The sequence below is a fragment of the Coptis chinensis genome, chromosome 8, assembly GCF_015680905.1.
Source record: "Coptis chinensis isolate HL-2020 chromosome 8, ASM1568090v1, whole genome shotgun sequence".
In the NCBI taxonomy this organism is placed as follows: Eukaryota; Viridiplantae; Streptophyta; class Magnoliopsida; order Ranunculales; family Ranunculaceae; genus Coptis; species Coptis chinensis.
This window is the reverse complement of record NC_141463.1, coordinates 85,142,683-85,159,554: the sequence shown is the minus strand read 5'-3', so window position 1 is coordinate 85,159,554 and position 16,872 is coordinate 85,142,683. Positions and strand designations below refer to the sequence as shown.

At 35.9% G+C, this 16,872-nt stretch overlaps 1 protein-coding gene and 1 long non-coding RNA gene across 5 annotated transcripts; one reads left to right on the top strand and one right to left on the bottom strand.

Annotated features, from left to right (window-relative positions):
• Position 1: 1 nt before the first annotated feature.
• On the bottom strand, positions 2–7,472 carry LOC147483755 (uncharacterized). 4 transcript variants are annotated; one of them, XM_086575688.1, is made up of 11 exons: positions 7,309–7,472; positions 6,529–6,730; positions 5,453–5,638; positions 5,206–5,317; positions 5,085–5,118; positions 3,993–4,030; positions 3,849–3,871; positions 3,599–3,751; positions 857–3,426; positions 538–624; positions 2–450 (listed from the first exon to the last, which is right to left on the bottom strand). In XM_086575688.1, the coding sequence occupies exons 2-11, from the start codon at positions 6,597–6,599 to the stop codon at positions 383–385; spliced, it is 3,342 nt and encodes a 1,113-aa protein (XP_086431814.1). In that variant the 5' UTR covers positions 6,600–6,730; positions 7,309–7,472; the 3' UTR covers positions 2–382. The 4 variants fall into 4 exon arrangements, with proteins under 4 accessions (XP_086431814.1, XP_086431817.1, XP_086431816.1 ...); XM_086575691.1 differs by having other exon boundaries at positions 4,005–4,030; positions 6,529–6,658; positions 7,309–7,455; XM_086575690.1 differs by having other exon boundaries at positions 4,005–4,030; positions 7,309–7,454.
• A 2,707-nt stretch (positions 7,473–10,179) lies between these two features.
• LOC147483754 (uncharacterized) lies at positions 10,180–12,771 on the top strand. The gene is made up of 3 exons (XR_015206992.1): positions 10,180–10,385; positions 10,488–10,559; positions 12,449–12,771. It is a non-coding gene; the product is annotated as an uncharacterized LOC147483754 (long non-coding RNA).
• The last annotated feature ends 4,101 nt before the right edge of the window (positions 12,772–16,872 follow it).

The window sequence follows — 16,872 nt, the reverse complement described above, 5'->3', positions numbered from 1 at the left end:
ATTCAACCAAAAATGCCATGCATTTAGTAAACAGACTATGTAAAGAAAGTGTATGTCAGTTCTAGTATCACAGTTACATACAACGTTCTAAATGTTTGACACAGAACTATCTTTCTTCTGATCACATTACATTTACAAGAACTCTCTGACACAACAAACATAACCATTACCGTAAATGATTAGACAAAATTACTAAAAAAACAATAAAATAGGAAAAAGTATAAAAGCACAATTAGCTTCAAAACAAACATCGCCGGGGATGATTAGACAAAATTACTAAAAAAACAATAAAATAGGAAAAAGTATAAAAGCACAATTAGCTTCAAAACAAACATCGCCGGGGAGGAGAATAAATGCACATCGCCTTCAAAGCTTTCCTGCATCAACGAAGCTTTGTCTCCTGTGATTTGCTGCTTCTAAATGTTGAAAGAGAGAAGAATGATCTAGTTGCTGAAAGTGTAAAGAATATGACGACGGCCGTTAGTAAGAAATTTTCAGGATTTGGAGTATGGGATGTTGGAACAAGAGAAAATTAACCTTTAGTTGAGGAGGCTGCATTGGAGATGTGTCCCTCTGGTAATTTCTCAGAACCCTGAATTGAAAACTTTCTCGTATTTGTTTGGCCTGCTCCAATCAAGAATCAAGTATTAGAATGAAATGTGCTCGGACGGTAAGTTGATTATGTGACATCTATTTTTCTTTTTCAGTGAACAAAACATATCATACTAGTAGTGCAATACTATAATTAAACTCAAGTTGGGAATTAGGAAGCTCTGTGAATGTAAGTTTCAGTTAATTGCACATGGAACCCAAGCTAGTCACAAGATCTTTTATCCTATACAGGACCAAAAATTACCTGAATGGAGATCATGAACAGCTGTGGAGTCTGTATTCTTGCTTGAATTTCCACCATCATAGCTGGCCCCGAGCGAAGCCTTCAGATGACCAAAGCCTTTTGCTTGATGAGAAGACTTTCTCAATATAGCATCTGCGTGCCTCTTACTACTAGCTTTAGATTCTTCGGCATCCTCTTCCCCATCAGAGAAGACTGATGGGCTGGACCAACCAGTTGCATTAGCCTCTCCCTTGCTCTTTCTAGCGAATTTTAGAAGCCTCTTTAATCCCTTCGCTACATCCTTCTGATATACCATAGCTGGAGGATTTTCAGCATTTCCCCACTCAATAATCTCAGGTTCACCACTATCTTCCTGCAGCATTTGCGACAATGAATGTCGAACACGTGGGCTTGACAATGCTACAGGTTCAACATTTATTGGACTTGCATTATGAGAGCGGCTGTCATTAGAAACAGGCAGTTCTTCATGCTCTTCTATTTCCACCCACGCAGTAGGAGAGATGGACAATTCGATTTCAGGTTGAATCTCTACAGGAAACTCCACTGTCTTTTTGAAGCTATTATCACTTTCAGAAACAAATTGATCATCATTCTCTATGTGTTCATTCTCCTGGTTGCTAATTACTGGATCTTCTGCTTCTAAATTAGTAACATTATCTCTTGGTAAGACCGAATCCCCCTCTTGTTTCTCACTCGCTGGCTTGGAAGTTTCAGTAACAGCCTCTTCAGGTTGGATCAGATTCTCGCAGTTTAAAGATTCATCAATCTGAGAAACTTTTGTCTTGACTGGGATAGCACCAGGGACATTTCCCGATTTCTTACGTAGAAACGGCTTTGTCTCCAAAGGCACCACAGAACCCTTTTTAGTGACCTTGTTGTAGAAACTCGGTTTAGCTAGAATGGCACCAGAACTGTCCCCAGAAGCATGCAGAGCTTTTGCTTCTGAAACGTCACCGCTTCTTCCGACTGCCCGCTGCTTCTTCCCTTCCACGCCTTTCAAGACCAGCTTAGTCTCAGTTGTGGTTCCTTTGTCACCCTTATGCTTCAGCTGGGATCTTTCCACCTTTGGGTTTGACTGAATTGGAGATGGTGTGGGCTTAGACTTCCGACGAGTTGGTGTAGTGCCAGAAGAGGAGACTACACTAGATATTTTATTTGGGGTGATAGAAGAAATTTTGGGGGATGGTGCCGATGGCCATGACTTGCGAGTTGCAGGTAGAGGAGATGCTTTGGGTGAACTCTTCTTTGGAGCAGCTGGTCTGGAGATATCCTTTTTGGGTTGCATAAGTGGAGATGAATTTCTTGAAGATTCTTTTTTAGGTTGCAAAGGTGGAGATGGATTTTTCTGAGGTTTCTTTGGCCTGCCAATAGAATCTTGCTTTCCTGCAATACCCACTTTCTTGGAAGCCACCTCGACCTTTCTTTGGTCAAGGATGCCCTGCAATGTTTTGAATTTTTCTTCCTTCTCTACTCGCTTCCCAGAATTTTCTATTCGGAGTTTCTCATCTCTCTTCTTCTTGTAGTGATCATAAAAACCACCCCTCTGCCCACTATGAAGCTCTTGGCTTTTACTAACTCCAGTTGCCGTGCTACGATTCCTTACAGGCTTACTCTCCATCATTTTCATCATCATAAGGTTCAGTTCATCTTCCTTCTGCCGAGTCCAGTCTGCAGAGACCGTTACTCTGTTCGTAGTATCAACTGCTTGGGCTGAACCACTATCGCTCAGATTGCCCATTGAATATGATGTCTTTTCTTCCCCTGCTGTTAGTGATGCACTTTCATCAGCAGTTTTTGCAACATTTGTACTTTCACCGGTCGAATCACAATCCTGCTTCACCTTCACTGGTGTATTCTGAATTTCTCCACCCACTATATCGTTATTACTCATCTCACGAGCATTTTCACTAGAACTCTCTGGTGGGCATTGGGTGGACGAATCCCCCATACCTGCACTCCATCTTCTCAAGACAGATTTATTCGTACTAACAGAGTTATCAGCTGGAAACCTCTTTTTCTGTAGATCGGGACGTTGATCGCTCTGCTTCTTCTCAAAAAGACTGATTGCATCTTTAACACTCATGCTGCTTGCATTGCTTAAAGGTTTCTTGAATGGCCGAGCAGATCCTTCATCACTGCTGCATTCAGCAGGATCTTCGTTGGAAGATATCCTTTCCCTGGCAGGAATAAAGCTTAGGCTCTTAATGGTTAGTGCAGTAGCCCTGCGAGATCCAGATTTACCAATTTGAATCCTCCGCATTGGAGAAGCTGATCGTCTAGGGGATGCTGATCTTATCAGGGAGCGGCTTCTTTCTATATATGGTTGATCTTCAGAACTTGAGTTGCAAGAATTCTCACTTTCAGTGGAACTCTGGCGCTCAGCTTGTGCAGCCTTGGCTGGGGAGGCACCATAACTTATAGGTTTGACTACAGGCAAACACGCCTGAGCTGTCCCTTCATTCAGTTTCAGATTTTCATTCCCTAAATCTTGTGAAAACTTCATTTCTACGTTCTGGGGATAAGCATCCTGGTTCTTATGGCTTAGCTCTAAATACTTGGACAGAGAATTCCTGAGAAAATAGATGTCAAATGGCAAAAAATCGTCTTAGCGTTTACAGTCCCCAATAGCTAAGGTAATAAAATGATCTTAAAATGAATGTATGTGTGAGTGCATTGATTATTTTTTTTCTGGAAAGATAATAACAGAAACGGACTGAAAATTCTATGTCCTAAAAAAGATACCTTAAATCTACTGCTCCAAAGAACTGAGAAAATGAGACCAAATTGGTGATCTGATTATAGGAGAATGCACCATCTGACACCTGGTTAAAAGCACCAACCAACTCATCTCTTAACGCTGCAAGTCTGAAGTCCATTGCTCTTAGCAGCTCATTTCTGGAAGTATTGCGTAGTTAGAACATAAGTAGAAGGAAATAAAAATAAAAAATAGAAGTGTTGCCCATAGAATATAAACAAGGTTGTTGGAGCATACTTTGTAGCATCAGCTGACGTGATCTGGAGTTCAGACCAAAAAATGAGCTCATTGTTAGTTGCCAGTATGTAATAAGCCACAAAACTACTACATAACAAATTACAAAGATCAAAAATATAAAAGAGGTACAGAGAAAGCAATTACTTTTGTGGTTACCTCTAGGTCTTTTGAGTTGTGGCCATCTGTTGGAAAGGAACAAAAGAAACTATTAGTTTCTGCCAAGAGTGTCCACTTATATATGTGCTAGCAGAAAGTAGGTACGAACAGACAATTGCCCAATTGGCATACATTTTACAAGTGATTTTCTTTATTATACTTAAAAGTGATAACTGAAAAACACACAAATTAGAGTGCATAAAAACAAAATGAGATGTGTGCTTGCCATTGGCACAAATTTCATAAGTGACATAGTTTTCAAGTTCTCAGGCTTCAGGAAAGGTGTGCCACATATTTGATGGACTGCCAGTGATCATTTTCCTGAATAATTATCTTCGGCTAACATAATGTAAGAAGAAAGAATTCTATATCTAACACCATAAGCGCTCAATATAGGGATAGTTAAATTATAGGCAAACTGTTTCTAGAAATGATGGTGTGGTAGAAACTACCAAATTAATTTTGTGGGATGGTTTTTTCAAGCACTTGTATTCTTTGGAGTATCTTTGCTGGTTATGCATGTGTGGCCGTGCCCAACTAAAACCATTAACAGTTAATCATTTAGATAACTGTTGGTAGAGACAAATGAAGCGGACAGGATTCATCATGTGGATGTAGCATATCCAGTAAAGCCCTTAGCATGTAAAATGTGGAACCTGCCCCATGCCAAGGTATTACTAGAACATGCTGTGATGCTGTGCAGCATTTCCCCCCGAAGATAGTAAGTGATGAAGAAAACACCTTCAGCATGCAAATATTGACAATTAATTTACATGCAAAAAAGCTTAAATGATGAAGAGAAGGCAAATATTGTGGCTTATCTCACTGTACAATCACAAATTTGATTTATATTTATGTTACATGGACACACTATATTTCAAAAATAATCCGTGGCAGATGCGTATCCACGTGTCCGTGTCGGACACAAACGGACACATATTGTAAGTAATATACCTCGATTTGTAATATTTCGCCATGTCAGACACTTTGTGACACACGTGTCCTTGTCAACATTTAACTTAGGTTATTTAGTACTTCATTTTCATAAAGCTTTGAAAGGTTATAATTCATGTTCCATACCTGCTTCTTTGCTTTGAGCTTCAACCTGATGACCCTGAGAAAAGAGAAGATTTATGTTGCAGCTAAAAAACAAACCTGGTTTACAAAGGTTAAATTCTCAAAGAAGAACACTAGATCATACCTGGGTATATAAAGCAAGATGAAACTTCCTGGCTTCTTCTAACTGAGAAATCTCATCTCCAATTGCATTGGCTTTTTTCAATAATTCAGGCACACCAACAATGTGCAAAAAACTGCATCGAAAGAATATGATAATTTTTTTGATAAGAATATGATAATATTAGTAAAACTAAATCGTTATTGTCTATATAAGAGGAGCGAAACATCTGAGAAATAAAAAAAGGTCCATGCTTTCGTGGGAAGAAAACCTCAACAGAGTGGATTTGCTGAACCAGGTCGATCCCTTCAGATTTTCAGGTAGTTGGAGTTTGAAACAGTCACCCAATTCCTTAGGGTGAAAACCTTTCACTTGGGGCAATTGTAACACAAGCTGTTCCAGAAGACCAGAGGCCAATTTCTCTACTTTGTTGTTGTAACATACAGATGCTTCAAACCTGAAGATATATAAAAAAGTAAAAGTCAGAAGCAATCGAAAGAGTAGCATCCAAACCTCCTAAAGATAACTGAGAAGATAACATCAGTAATCAGTACGAAGACATGAAAAAGTATGGCAAATGCATCGTGTTTGAGCTCTGACACCATGCTTTGCCTATTATTTTTTTATGAATATGTGATTTTTAGTATGTCACTCATTTGAACATAGGGTGGACACAGACCCAAAACTTCCGTTGGGGAACTCAAATAATTCTGTTCTTTTTACTGTGATGTCTTAATATGTGGAATCCATTCATAACTAGTAGGGGGAACTGTTTTATGGTATTTCTGTGATTGGTAAGGGTCACTAAACAAATAGTATCCAACCAAGAACGATAAGGAACTATTCCTTTCGTGATAACATAAAAATCCCAGCAGGTGATGAGCTTAAGGTAAAGTCAAATCTTCCCGAGGAATTCTCTCTTTATCAAATCTTTACACTAAGGACCAATACAATCAAAAACAATTGTAATGGATTTTTTTATGCAGAGGTACCCAATGTGATTTGACTCTTATTATAGTAAAAACTGAGACAGTATAGTCAAATGAAACCTTGCGTTCTGGAGGTCACCAGTTCAGATTGTCCAGTCAGATGTTCGCCAGCTTCAATAAATCTAAATTTTAAGCTGAAAATATTACCTCCTCTGTACAAAGCACCTTATGCAGGATCCAGGTATAATTTCTTATTCAATAAAAATTTATTTCTCATTCAATTTTTGTTTCTTTGTTGTAATCATATCGAATTTCAACATTGTTCTTCCTCTGTTTCAACAAAATTCATTTTACCAGTGCAAATAACATAAATATAACTCATGGAATAATCTAATCTGGGTGATTTCAAGTTCCATACCTATTTTGAGTTGGCAAAATCCGAAATGAAGCATACTCCAACAGCACATCAGCAGATAATCCCCCCTCCATCTTAATTTCTACGACTCAGACGCACATGAACCCGATAACTAGTCGTTTTCACACGATTCCTGCAGTAAGTGGCTCACTTAGATGTTACTTCCACACATCCGTAAAACAGTCATAGCTGAACAAGGTCAAATCTGCACCGATATCACCATACTGTAATCTCGATTTTATATGTCAAATAATAGAACTAGAAATGTAATGAAGGGAACTACATCAAGACAAAGTTTCACAAGATAGCAACTATTAAAGAACATATGTTACTAGAAATATGCAAGTTCTCAAAAAACAAATCATTAGGTGGAACAGACAATATCCCGCACGAGAAAATTCAGTATAGTACAGAAATGCCACTCAAAACTTTGGACAATAAACAAATCTTTTCAAATAAAAATATGGATTAAAAAATTGCAAAAAAACACATAACACATATCAAATTTTGTTTTTTTTTCCCCTTACAACTTTCAAGTAAGCATCATATTAAATCTAAACAATTCAGCTCAAAAATCTATCATAAAAAAAAAAACCAATATTTACACGCATTGTTTAATTTGAAAACAACATTTAACCAACACCCAAGTGGAGAAAAAAGCTCAAATATTAACAAAACAATCTAGAAAAGTAACCAAACATGTAACAAATCTAACATGCATTGTTTGATTTGTAAAAAACAACATAATGTAGATCAAAAAACAAGCTGGAAACATAGATGTACCTTATTAAAATCTTTCAAAGAATATAACTTTTGTAAATAGATTGTGGTGAGTGAGCTTGGGGTTTCTCTCTTTTTGCCAAAAAGTGGATGGAGCTTCAAGTGTAAACGAAATGTTTTTTTTTTTTTTCAAAGAGAGAGAGTGTGTGTGAGTGAGTGAGTTGGGTGGGTGGCAGTGAAGTTAAAAACAGTCATCTACATATAAGTTTTAGATTACGTTATTGCCCCTCACTTTGAAATGAAAAGTCTTTTTTATAATAGAGTTGTCTACAAGCGACCTCTTTTATAGAGTTGTACGGTGTAAGTCGTTATTTTCTTCGACCATTTTATACATTTTTCAGCAGTTAGATACTTAGAATGATATGCATTTTTCAAGTTCTTTTTTGTGAAGTGATTATTGAAAGAACGAGTATTTAGGTGATGATATTAGTATATTCATAGCAGTAGGAGCGTAAGCGGAGAGGGAGAAAAAAAATGAAAAAGACATAAAAAGAAAAAAGAAAAATAATGATAGACACATAGACAGAAACCAACCAAATCACATTTTAACTACATATTTCACTCTTCGCCCCAAAACGTTTGTGCTCACTTGACTAGAAACTTAAATCTCGACATGATCAAAAAATTATTTATCTCACTTTATTGCCAATAATATATATATATATTTATTGGCACATTTTACTAATTTTGGAACTGTACGGTGCAACTCTTTAGAGACTTTGACAGTATCATTTTCATTCTCAATTATACATATTGCGACTGCCGGTCTGCCGCTTTTATTTTCCCGTTAGATTGTTCTAATCTGGTATGGTTTAGGTTTAAATTACAGAAATACCGTTATCCTCGTATGGAAATGATATCAGTCGTCTGTTATTCAAATGTCACAACTTGAGTTATATTTGGTAATCCGTTTTTTTTCCTTTATATATCCATGTGGTACTTATTCTTTTTCTTGTATGGTTGTTGTACCCGAGAAAACAAAAACTCCATATCCATTGTGATGTTGCAGGTTATGGTACATCCTCAATCGTACCTAGCTAGAGCACTGAGGTAGAGAAGGGCAGCCAGAGGACCACTAGAAGGACATGAAGAGACGTTGTGGGAACTGGGAAGACAAAAAAAGATGTGGGTTCAAGTTCCATTGTGGTTCAGTGGATACATCATTGAGGATACTGTGGCATTGCTTGGGCATCAGCTTTTGTCTTTGGACCCGAAGCTTAAATAACTTTAGAGAAAATAAACGAATAAAATGAAAATATATAACTAAAACATAAAATAGATCAGCTTGTCTATTCGAAGAACAAATTAAATTTATAAAATGGGATTACATTTACAGCAAAAGAACGAAAAGTTTGTTATGGTAGGTAGTTACAGTGTTGCATGGTTATACACCGGCCAACATCAGAAAATGGAAAGAATTTTGTGACTTAATACTGATTATGACAATCAAAGTCGGTGGCGTTAGCTGTGAAACTTGTGAACGACAACATTTCACATGGTAGAATATATCTATTCTTGCTATAGCCGCCCTGAAAGTCACGAAACAGTTATTAGAGAAAGCATCATTTGAGAATGATGAGCCACCGTATGGGCATTATTCTTTTGCAGTAACAGAGAAGTGTCTTTAAAGTCAATGCAGCCTTATGCTACAAACTTTTCCAACTGTGTTAACACCACTTCCACTGACAACAAGCTTTCCTTCCAAGGTACATGAGCCACAAATTCATAATGCTTTAGATTCCAGGTTACCCTTGAAGCCTCGAAGGAATGAACGCCTTGATATGATTCGAACTTCCAAGTTCCAAGAAGCTAATCTGTAATTCAGTAGCGACCTCCAGTCTTCTGGCTTCATGGGGGGAAGGGGAGTTACATGGTCAATTCATTATAATAATATCATTAGGGACCTTTTAATTAGTGTCAAATCACACTGGGTCTACATAGAAAAGTCCACTACAAATGTCTGTGATTGAAGCTGTCCTATTAGTACACTGATTTAAATATTTAATAACTAATGAACTCCTCGCCGCAATTGCTGGATAATCTGTTGGTTGATTAGATAGAGAATTAGTCTTTAGATCTATCTCTATACTATATCTCTAGTTATCTACACTCAATTAGGAACCACATTTCTCAATTAAATAGGCTATTTCTAATATCTCATGTTTTACAATTTATAAATACCTTTCTCAATTATTTTAATAAGCTCTTTTGTTTTAAGTAATTTATAAAAAAAACTCCGTCATCTCATTGAAATTATAATTAGCTTTCATGTTATTTAAAATAATTTAGAAAACATCATTCACGTCACACTGAAATTATAATTAACCCCTTCTAATGTTTTTATATTATTTTTTAAATATGTTAGAGCGACATGTTTAAATATTTGAAAAAAAACTGATGCACAGCACAGTTTGCATACATGTAAAAAAGTGTAAAGACTCAAATTCTCATTAAGGGTATTTTCATAAATTGTATAGCAAACCAATGGACATTTATATAATTGGTCGGTCGGCATAAATTAATGAAACTTAACTCCGACTCATAAGCCACGTTAAGTAAGCAACTCACATACGAAAATTTGACAAAAATATCGGTTAACGGCTTTTCTGCGTTCGAAGCTGGCACAAGTTAACAGCTTACACGCATGAGTGGGTTATCGTTATAGCCTGCGGTGGAATAGAATGTAGGAGATTAAATTAAGCTGGATGGGCCAAAAAATAATCACGACGCTAAGTCAAATTAGTTAGTGATTAGAAGTCTAATTATACTTTAAGCCTAATTTGGGCATATTGGGCTTGGGCCTTAATAACTTAAACAAGTAAAAAAAAAAAACCAAACTATCGCACCCAAGTTCTTCTTCTTCTTCATTTCACCCACTACTGAAAACCTAGGAGAGAGAAAACCAATTCGCCCAATTTCAAGCGATTAAAACCTTCAGTTTTCGCACCCATCTCTTGTAAACACTAAAGTAAAGTGTGAAGTTTAGAAATTGTGGACGTGCTGGAGTGGCTATCGGGTTTTCTTCTCGCGACAACGGGAGATTCGAATTTCCCATAATTTCCGTCATACCAAAGTGAAAGGTGAGTTAGTTTTATTCTCAATTAGATAGTTTAAACTCGATTTAGATGGAATTGGATATATTGATGAAAACTAATTGAATTGGAGGTTTTTAAATTCGACAGTAGCTGTTGGAGGAGAGACAGCTTAGCGAAATTGGTGGAGCAGATAGCTAAGGAGCTAATCTTACTGACTTGGTAAGAATCATATATACATTCACTCCATTTTTGAGAAGTCAAGATGGTTCTATACCTTGTTTAAGATTATGTTGATTATGGGTTGAATGAGAATGAACGCACACCTATTTTATTACTAGATTTAATGTGAATGGAAAGGTGTGGAACTTGGTTGTTGTTGGAGTTGGGAAAAATCTCACTTGTTAATGGAAGTGATATGATTGGCGTTGATGTGAGGGCCTGCAGTGGCTGGAAATAGCCTGCGGAGACCTGTCAGAGGTACAGTGCTAGAAATGGCCTATAGCTTTGTTAACTGTAGTTAAAGGAACAATTACCTTAAACTGAATTCTTAGCGTCGAGATTCTTCTCGACGTTAGATAAGAATTTCGCGTTCGTTCGATAAATTCTAATAACCTACGTGTATATGCTGTTATAAGAGTTAAATAAGAGTGGATTCGGTTAAGCGGGCTCGATTCGGTTAAGTGGGCTTGAGGAGAACGGAGTTTGCTAAGGTAGGAACTTACATACCAATATATAGCATGCTTATTTTCATGCATGATTTGATTGTTTTAAATTGGAAAATATAGTTTGCGTATCAACCATGTATGTATATATATGATATTCATGTTTTGCATGATAGTTTACCTCGATATAAATTAAGTATATGGATAGCTTTCATGTGAAATAGTTTTGCGAAATCTGGGTAGCGGGGATTATTTTCTTTGTTAAAAGAGTAAAACTGGTTTGGGGGGTTATCGTCTCTTGTCTCAGTAAGGAGACAGAGAGATGAATTTTGTAATGCAGGTAAGGATTACCCAGTTGTTTGTAACTATGTGTGAGGTTCTGGATTGTTCCACGGATGGTTCGTTGTTATTTACGATGATTCGCCGTTTGGGAATCATCGGTTATCATTTACTATGACTGGCCCATAAGAGAGTCATAGGTTGCATTACTCGATTGTTGGAAATCCAGGAACTCACACATACAGAACCAACAGTTTTAAAAGAAAAAAACTAAATATGTATCTATAGTATTTGGAAATAATATATATATATATATATATTCGTATATATATATATATATATATATTATATATAATATATAATATATATATACGATTATCAATAATTTAGAAAATGAATTGTGAATTCCTATAAAGAAGGAACTATTGTCGATTTTCGAGACGGCCGGTTCAGCTTCTAGGATTCCAACCGTGGTGTACACCTTCGAGGTGATGGGTCATTTTAAAGGGATGCATCACGGATGTAGTCCGGGAATTCCCTTCCTACTTTTCTAGATAACCATGCTTGTAATGCAATGTCACCAGATGGTGCTTAGCTTGTGTGAGGTTACATGTTACCTCGATGAGGTTTAGACGCGAGGAGTGAGAGTTTAGTCCACTCTTGGATGTGTGTCGATCCCGAAAGCTGCGGATCGTCCGAACGGTTGACCACCGTAAGTTAGGTGACAGCCCGTATGGGGGTCGTGGTCACAGGGCCCACCTGAGCCCTAAAAGCTTTGGGGATTTTGTGTGTGTACGAACACAATAACGATATTTCAGCTTCGTGCCGGTAAAATCAGGAAAACAACGGTGCATGGTTCACACTGAAAAGTACTGAACCGAAATATGCCCGGGATCGGGCCGAAGTAATACCGCATTCCCTCACCATTCTAATAGGATGTAGCGGCCACAATAGTTGTATGATGATTGTGAAAACTATATTTTGAATATTAACGAAGCATGTCGAAATGATTTCTACTAGTTAGTGATGTATTATATAGTCACGATATTTAGATATTATTATGGAAACCCTGCATATTTTAAATGTTTTCTATAAGTAGACTATTTATTGGTTATGTGCGTTTCTACTGGGCATAGTTGTTTTGCTCATCCTACATTAACATTTCAGCCGATCCAGTTGCGGAGGAGACTTTCCCTACCACCGAGGATGATAGTTATGGGGATTTGGATGGTTTCCTTTATGCTTGACGAGGGGCAAAGTCAAGTTATTTTGTCGTATAGGTTGAATTTTAGCTCATTTTGTTGTATAGAGGGAGTATAGTATCTTTTGGTTGTATAGAGAGAGCTTCGCTCATTTTGATGTAATACTTGATGTATTTGAGTAGCAGTTACACTTAAACATTTGGTGGATGTATATACTGTTGTGTATAAGGTTGGTTTTATATAGATATGGTTGTTGGAAGGTTGTAGTATATGATTTCCAGGTTATGACAGTGTTTTTTGTATACGAACGTCGATAGAACAAAGGAAACTCTGCTGAAATTTCGTTAGAATTGGGATGGTGTCGGCCTCGAGATTCACTCCTCGTCCTCGGGATGTGTGTTGGGTCTCGGGGCGTGACAAAAAGTAAAAAAGCCCAACACGCAAAATTCATATAGGCGAGTAACTAACAATCAAGACATTAATAGATGAACTGGACCTAGCTTATATTATATCAATTTAAACCGGCAAATCCAATCTGACCCGGGAAAAAATATAAATGGCTATGGCCTACGGCCGTGTGGACTGGTTGAAATCCCACGATAACTTACAAGTTGTTACTACTTACTACATCTTGAATTCTTGACTAGTATGTGAACTCTCTGCTACGCACCATTACTTTAAAGTCTTTGAACCGTCATTATTCTGTTGTATCTTTTGAACATAATATATATTAATGGCAACAATATTTTAATTTGAGCATTAATCCATCTAAAGACACCAAGTTAGAAAAGTAAGAGATTGGTGATTTTGCACCAAGACAATCGTTGTTGAACATAATTTATTGACTTCAATAAACCAAAATTATAGTATGATTACATATTGTCCTTATATCAAAATCAAATGTTGTGAAAAGTCCCGTATCCTTTCTCATGCAAAATTTTCAACTTTTTGAAGTCAATAAAACCATCTCCATCTGCATCGAATGCTTTAGTCACTTCCATTTCCAAAATTTGCTTCTCTAATGGCCTCAACACTATATGTGGTAGTATTTTTCCTTAAATATTTTACCAACCATGCATTGAACCTGTCAAAAACCTACTTCATTTCCTCCACATTTGTTTGGAAATAGCATGCACAAAAGTGTAAACGATAAGTGATTAGATCTAAGTAGCATATGCAAATTGGTTTATAACTTTATAAGTTTTTCACTTTCCAAGTGTTGGGTAATAGATTCAAATATGTATGCAGTTCATGTATGTATGCAGCATGCTATCTATTTATAGTTATCAATGAAAAATTGTTTTAGTATAGTTGATAAAAGCCCAAAACTGTAGTTTTAACCCCTTAATAATATTACATTTAGACCAATTATGTGTATAATAAATAAGAGTTAGTAATGTTTACGTGTTTTTGTGTATTTCAGTTATTGAGTCAAATATGTGAAGAAATATGTCACTTTTGCGAGATAAAGGAGCAAGGGTTGGTTTCTAAGAAGTTCTATGATTAAAGGCCAAAATTCAAGGAGAAAAGGTCTTTTTAAAGCCTGATCAAAACTAAAAAATCAAAGTCAACGCGGGCAAAAATACAGCAGAAAAGTCAATAGAACTTCTGCAGGTCGTATCTTTAGACTCAGACCTCGGAATTAGGCCTATTATATGTCAAAACGATCGGGTTGAAAAGAGCTTTCTAATGGTCCACGTCTTAACCCAATCAAAGGAGCAGAATTGGACAAAAAGACTATTGTAGTAATTTTCAGCATAAAAACCCTTTTTGAACTTAAATAATTAGGTTTTGGGCTTGATTTCATACCCCAAAACATGGCTCCAAAGCCCATGCACGAAATTGTAAACCTAGCCCTCTCTTATATATAAAGGACTAAGGTATAACTTTGAAGTACTTAGTTATTATTTAGTTTAGACTATCTAGGTTTTAATTCATATAGTTTTTCATTAGTTTTAAAGTTAGTTGTTTGTTCTTCATTATTCCATTAGATTAATAAAATCCAAGTTATTGTTTTTCATTATGTCTTCTTTTTATTTATATATTAATGATAGTCTACTGACTTCTAGCTAAACCTCCATTAGAGGGGTTTGATGAAGATTTAATGTGTTAGTTAGAATTATTGCATTTAAGAGTTTCACTCTAGTAGGTTAGTTGATTCGCCATGAGAATGGGTTGAACTTTCTTACATGCTAATTGTTAGTTGGCAGAGACTGCCATGAATAATTAGGAATCAATTACTTAATCTTATTTGGTTAGGATTGCAATAATCTACACTAGCATATTATGAATTTATTTAAGTGAAATCAAATCCCCTTCATCCCTTATCCATATTCACATATTAGTATTAAATTACCGTTAGTATAATCTAATTATCATAATTACAATCACCATATCAGTATAATTAAATTCCATTACTCTTATTACGTTTTGTTAGAATCGTTTAAACCTTGAAAACTTACGCCTAAACAACTAGGAGTGGAATGAATTTCTACTCCACATATTTCACGATAACCGATAGTAGATAACTTTGCTCATAACAGTAACTAGCTTTAGTTTTACTTATTCGTAATATAAATAGTTAAGAGTAGGTAAAACTATTGTTTTACACTTTATCAATAGTTAACAAATGGCATATCTGAGAGACCAACCAACCAATTGACCTATTGGCTTGTCTATAGGGCCCTAATGGCTATAGTTGCTTTGTTCCATCTCAAAGAGAGAAAAATTGAACTAAATTGTACATGAGGAAAGAATACATATAATTTTACAGGAAAACAAATTATATACATACAAACTAAATGTTTTTTCCAATTTAACTCACATCCTTTAATGATTAGACAACAAGGCTCAAACACATAGCAAACCAACCAAAATATAGCAGAAGTAGTCAATAGTACTATCTGTTGTCTGCACTTTACAGGAAGGTAGGAAAGAACATCCTTCTTAAGCCTACGGATCATTACTGTTGCTTTCATTAAATTATGCATCTCTTCATGGTTACTTGCACCTTGGTATTCCCCAAATATACCATGGAAAAATTCATTATAACAAGACCAAAAGAATTACCTTCTACAAAGTAAACAATTGATTAGTATATATTGATAGTAATTCAAAAAGAGAGAGGAATTCTACTTACACCCTTGCAGAATTGGTTTCCATATTCGTGGAAGGAATTTTCATATACATCAGGATATAAGGCTTCCAGCTTATATTAAACACACGCAAAAAAAAATAAACACAATCAGATAATTTAGTCTAGTATGGGTATGAGAATCTCAATTAATCTAAAACATATCCATGGCATAAGAAGCTTACCTGTTTGAATAGTTCAATAGGCCGTGATAAAACTGGATTTCCATGATTAATGAAAAAAAATATACATGCACAACTACTAACAAACGGATAGAGTCGTTATCACCTGTGGATTGTATGAATCTGATGAATGTAATTCTAAAGCACATATATAGCAAATGGATGGTAAGAATTGTAGCAAAAAGAGCATGTTTTTTCCCTTTTTATGGTCCCCTATTGTAAAGGTACTCTCAAAACAATAATTGATCAGCACTTGGTACAAGTGCTTAAAGGTCTCATTTTAATTTGCATATTGTAAAATACTGCTTCCAGCTTGTATGTTAATGTTGAAACTTCGCCTCTACTGAGAAACCATGTTTACACATATTGGAATATAAGATACTATTGGTAAATGATAATCTGAAAATATCATAGAATTTGCCTTTTCATCTTACTTTAACTTGTACATGTAGTTAGGGGGAAAAAAAGTAGATCAGCCTCATTGATTACCAGGTTTTTCCACAACTATCTTCTTCTTTAGCTATTCTCTACCTTCAACTTGTTTTTCTAAAACATCTTCCAGTATATAGTCATTTACTAAAACTTTGTAACTTTATACATGAGATATGAAACGGCCAAAACAAAATAAGAATCATGTATACTTGTCCAAAAATATGCATATGCATGTATTTGTCACAGTAGCGTATTTCTTCTCTATTCAATCTTCAATTCATCTCTTAATTGAAGGTGGAGTGATGGTTGATTAGACAAATCCCATTTCTCTTAATTGGCATAAGCTACTGGCGAGAAAAAGGAAATGGTTTGTTACTGTTCGTTCTACTCGGACCAACAACTTTTACAGCATAAAGACTAATTTGCCCATTATTCTCAGCTATCTAAAATTACACTCTTTGACCCACACATGTCCTTATATTTATATAAGAGAGTCAAGCAAGTGCTTGATCACATGCTCTCATATGTAAGGGGTTAAGTTCGCACACGTTAACGTTAAATGTGAAAATGGCGTCAAATAACTTTTCTTTCTAGTCTAACGGGTGTTTGGATCTTATTTAAAAAATATATATGTTTTTTGTA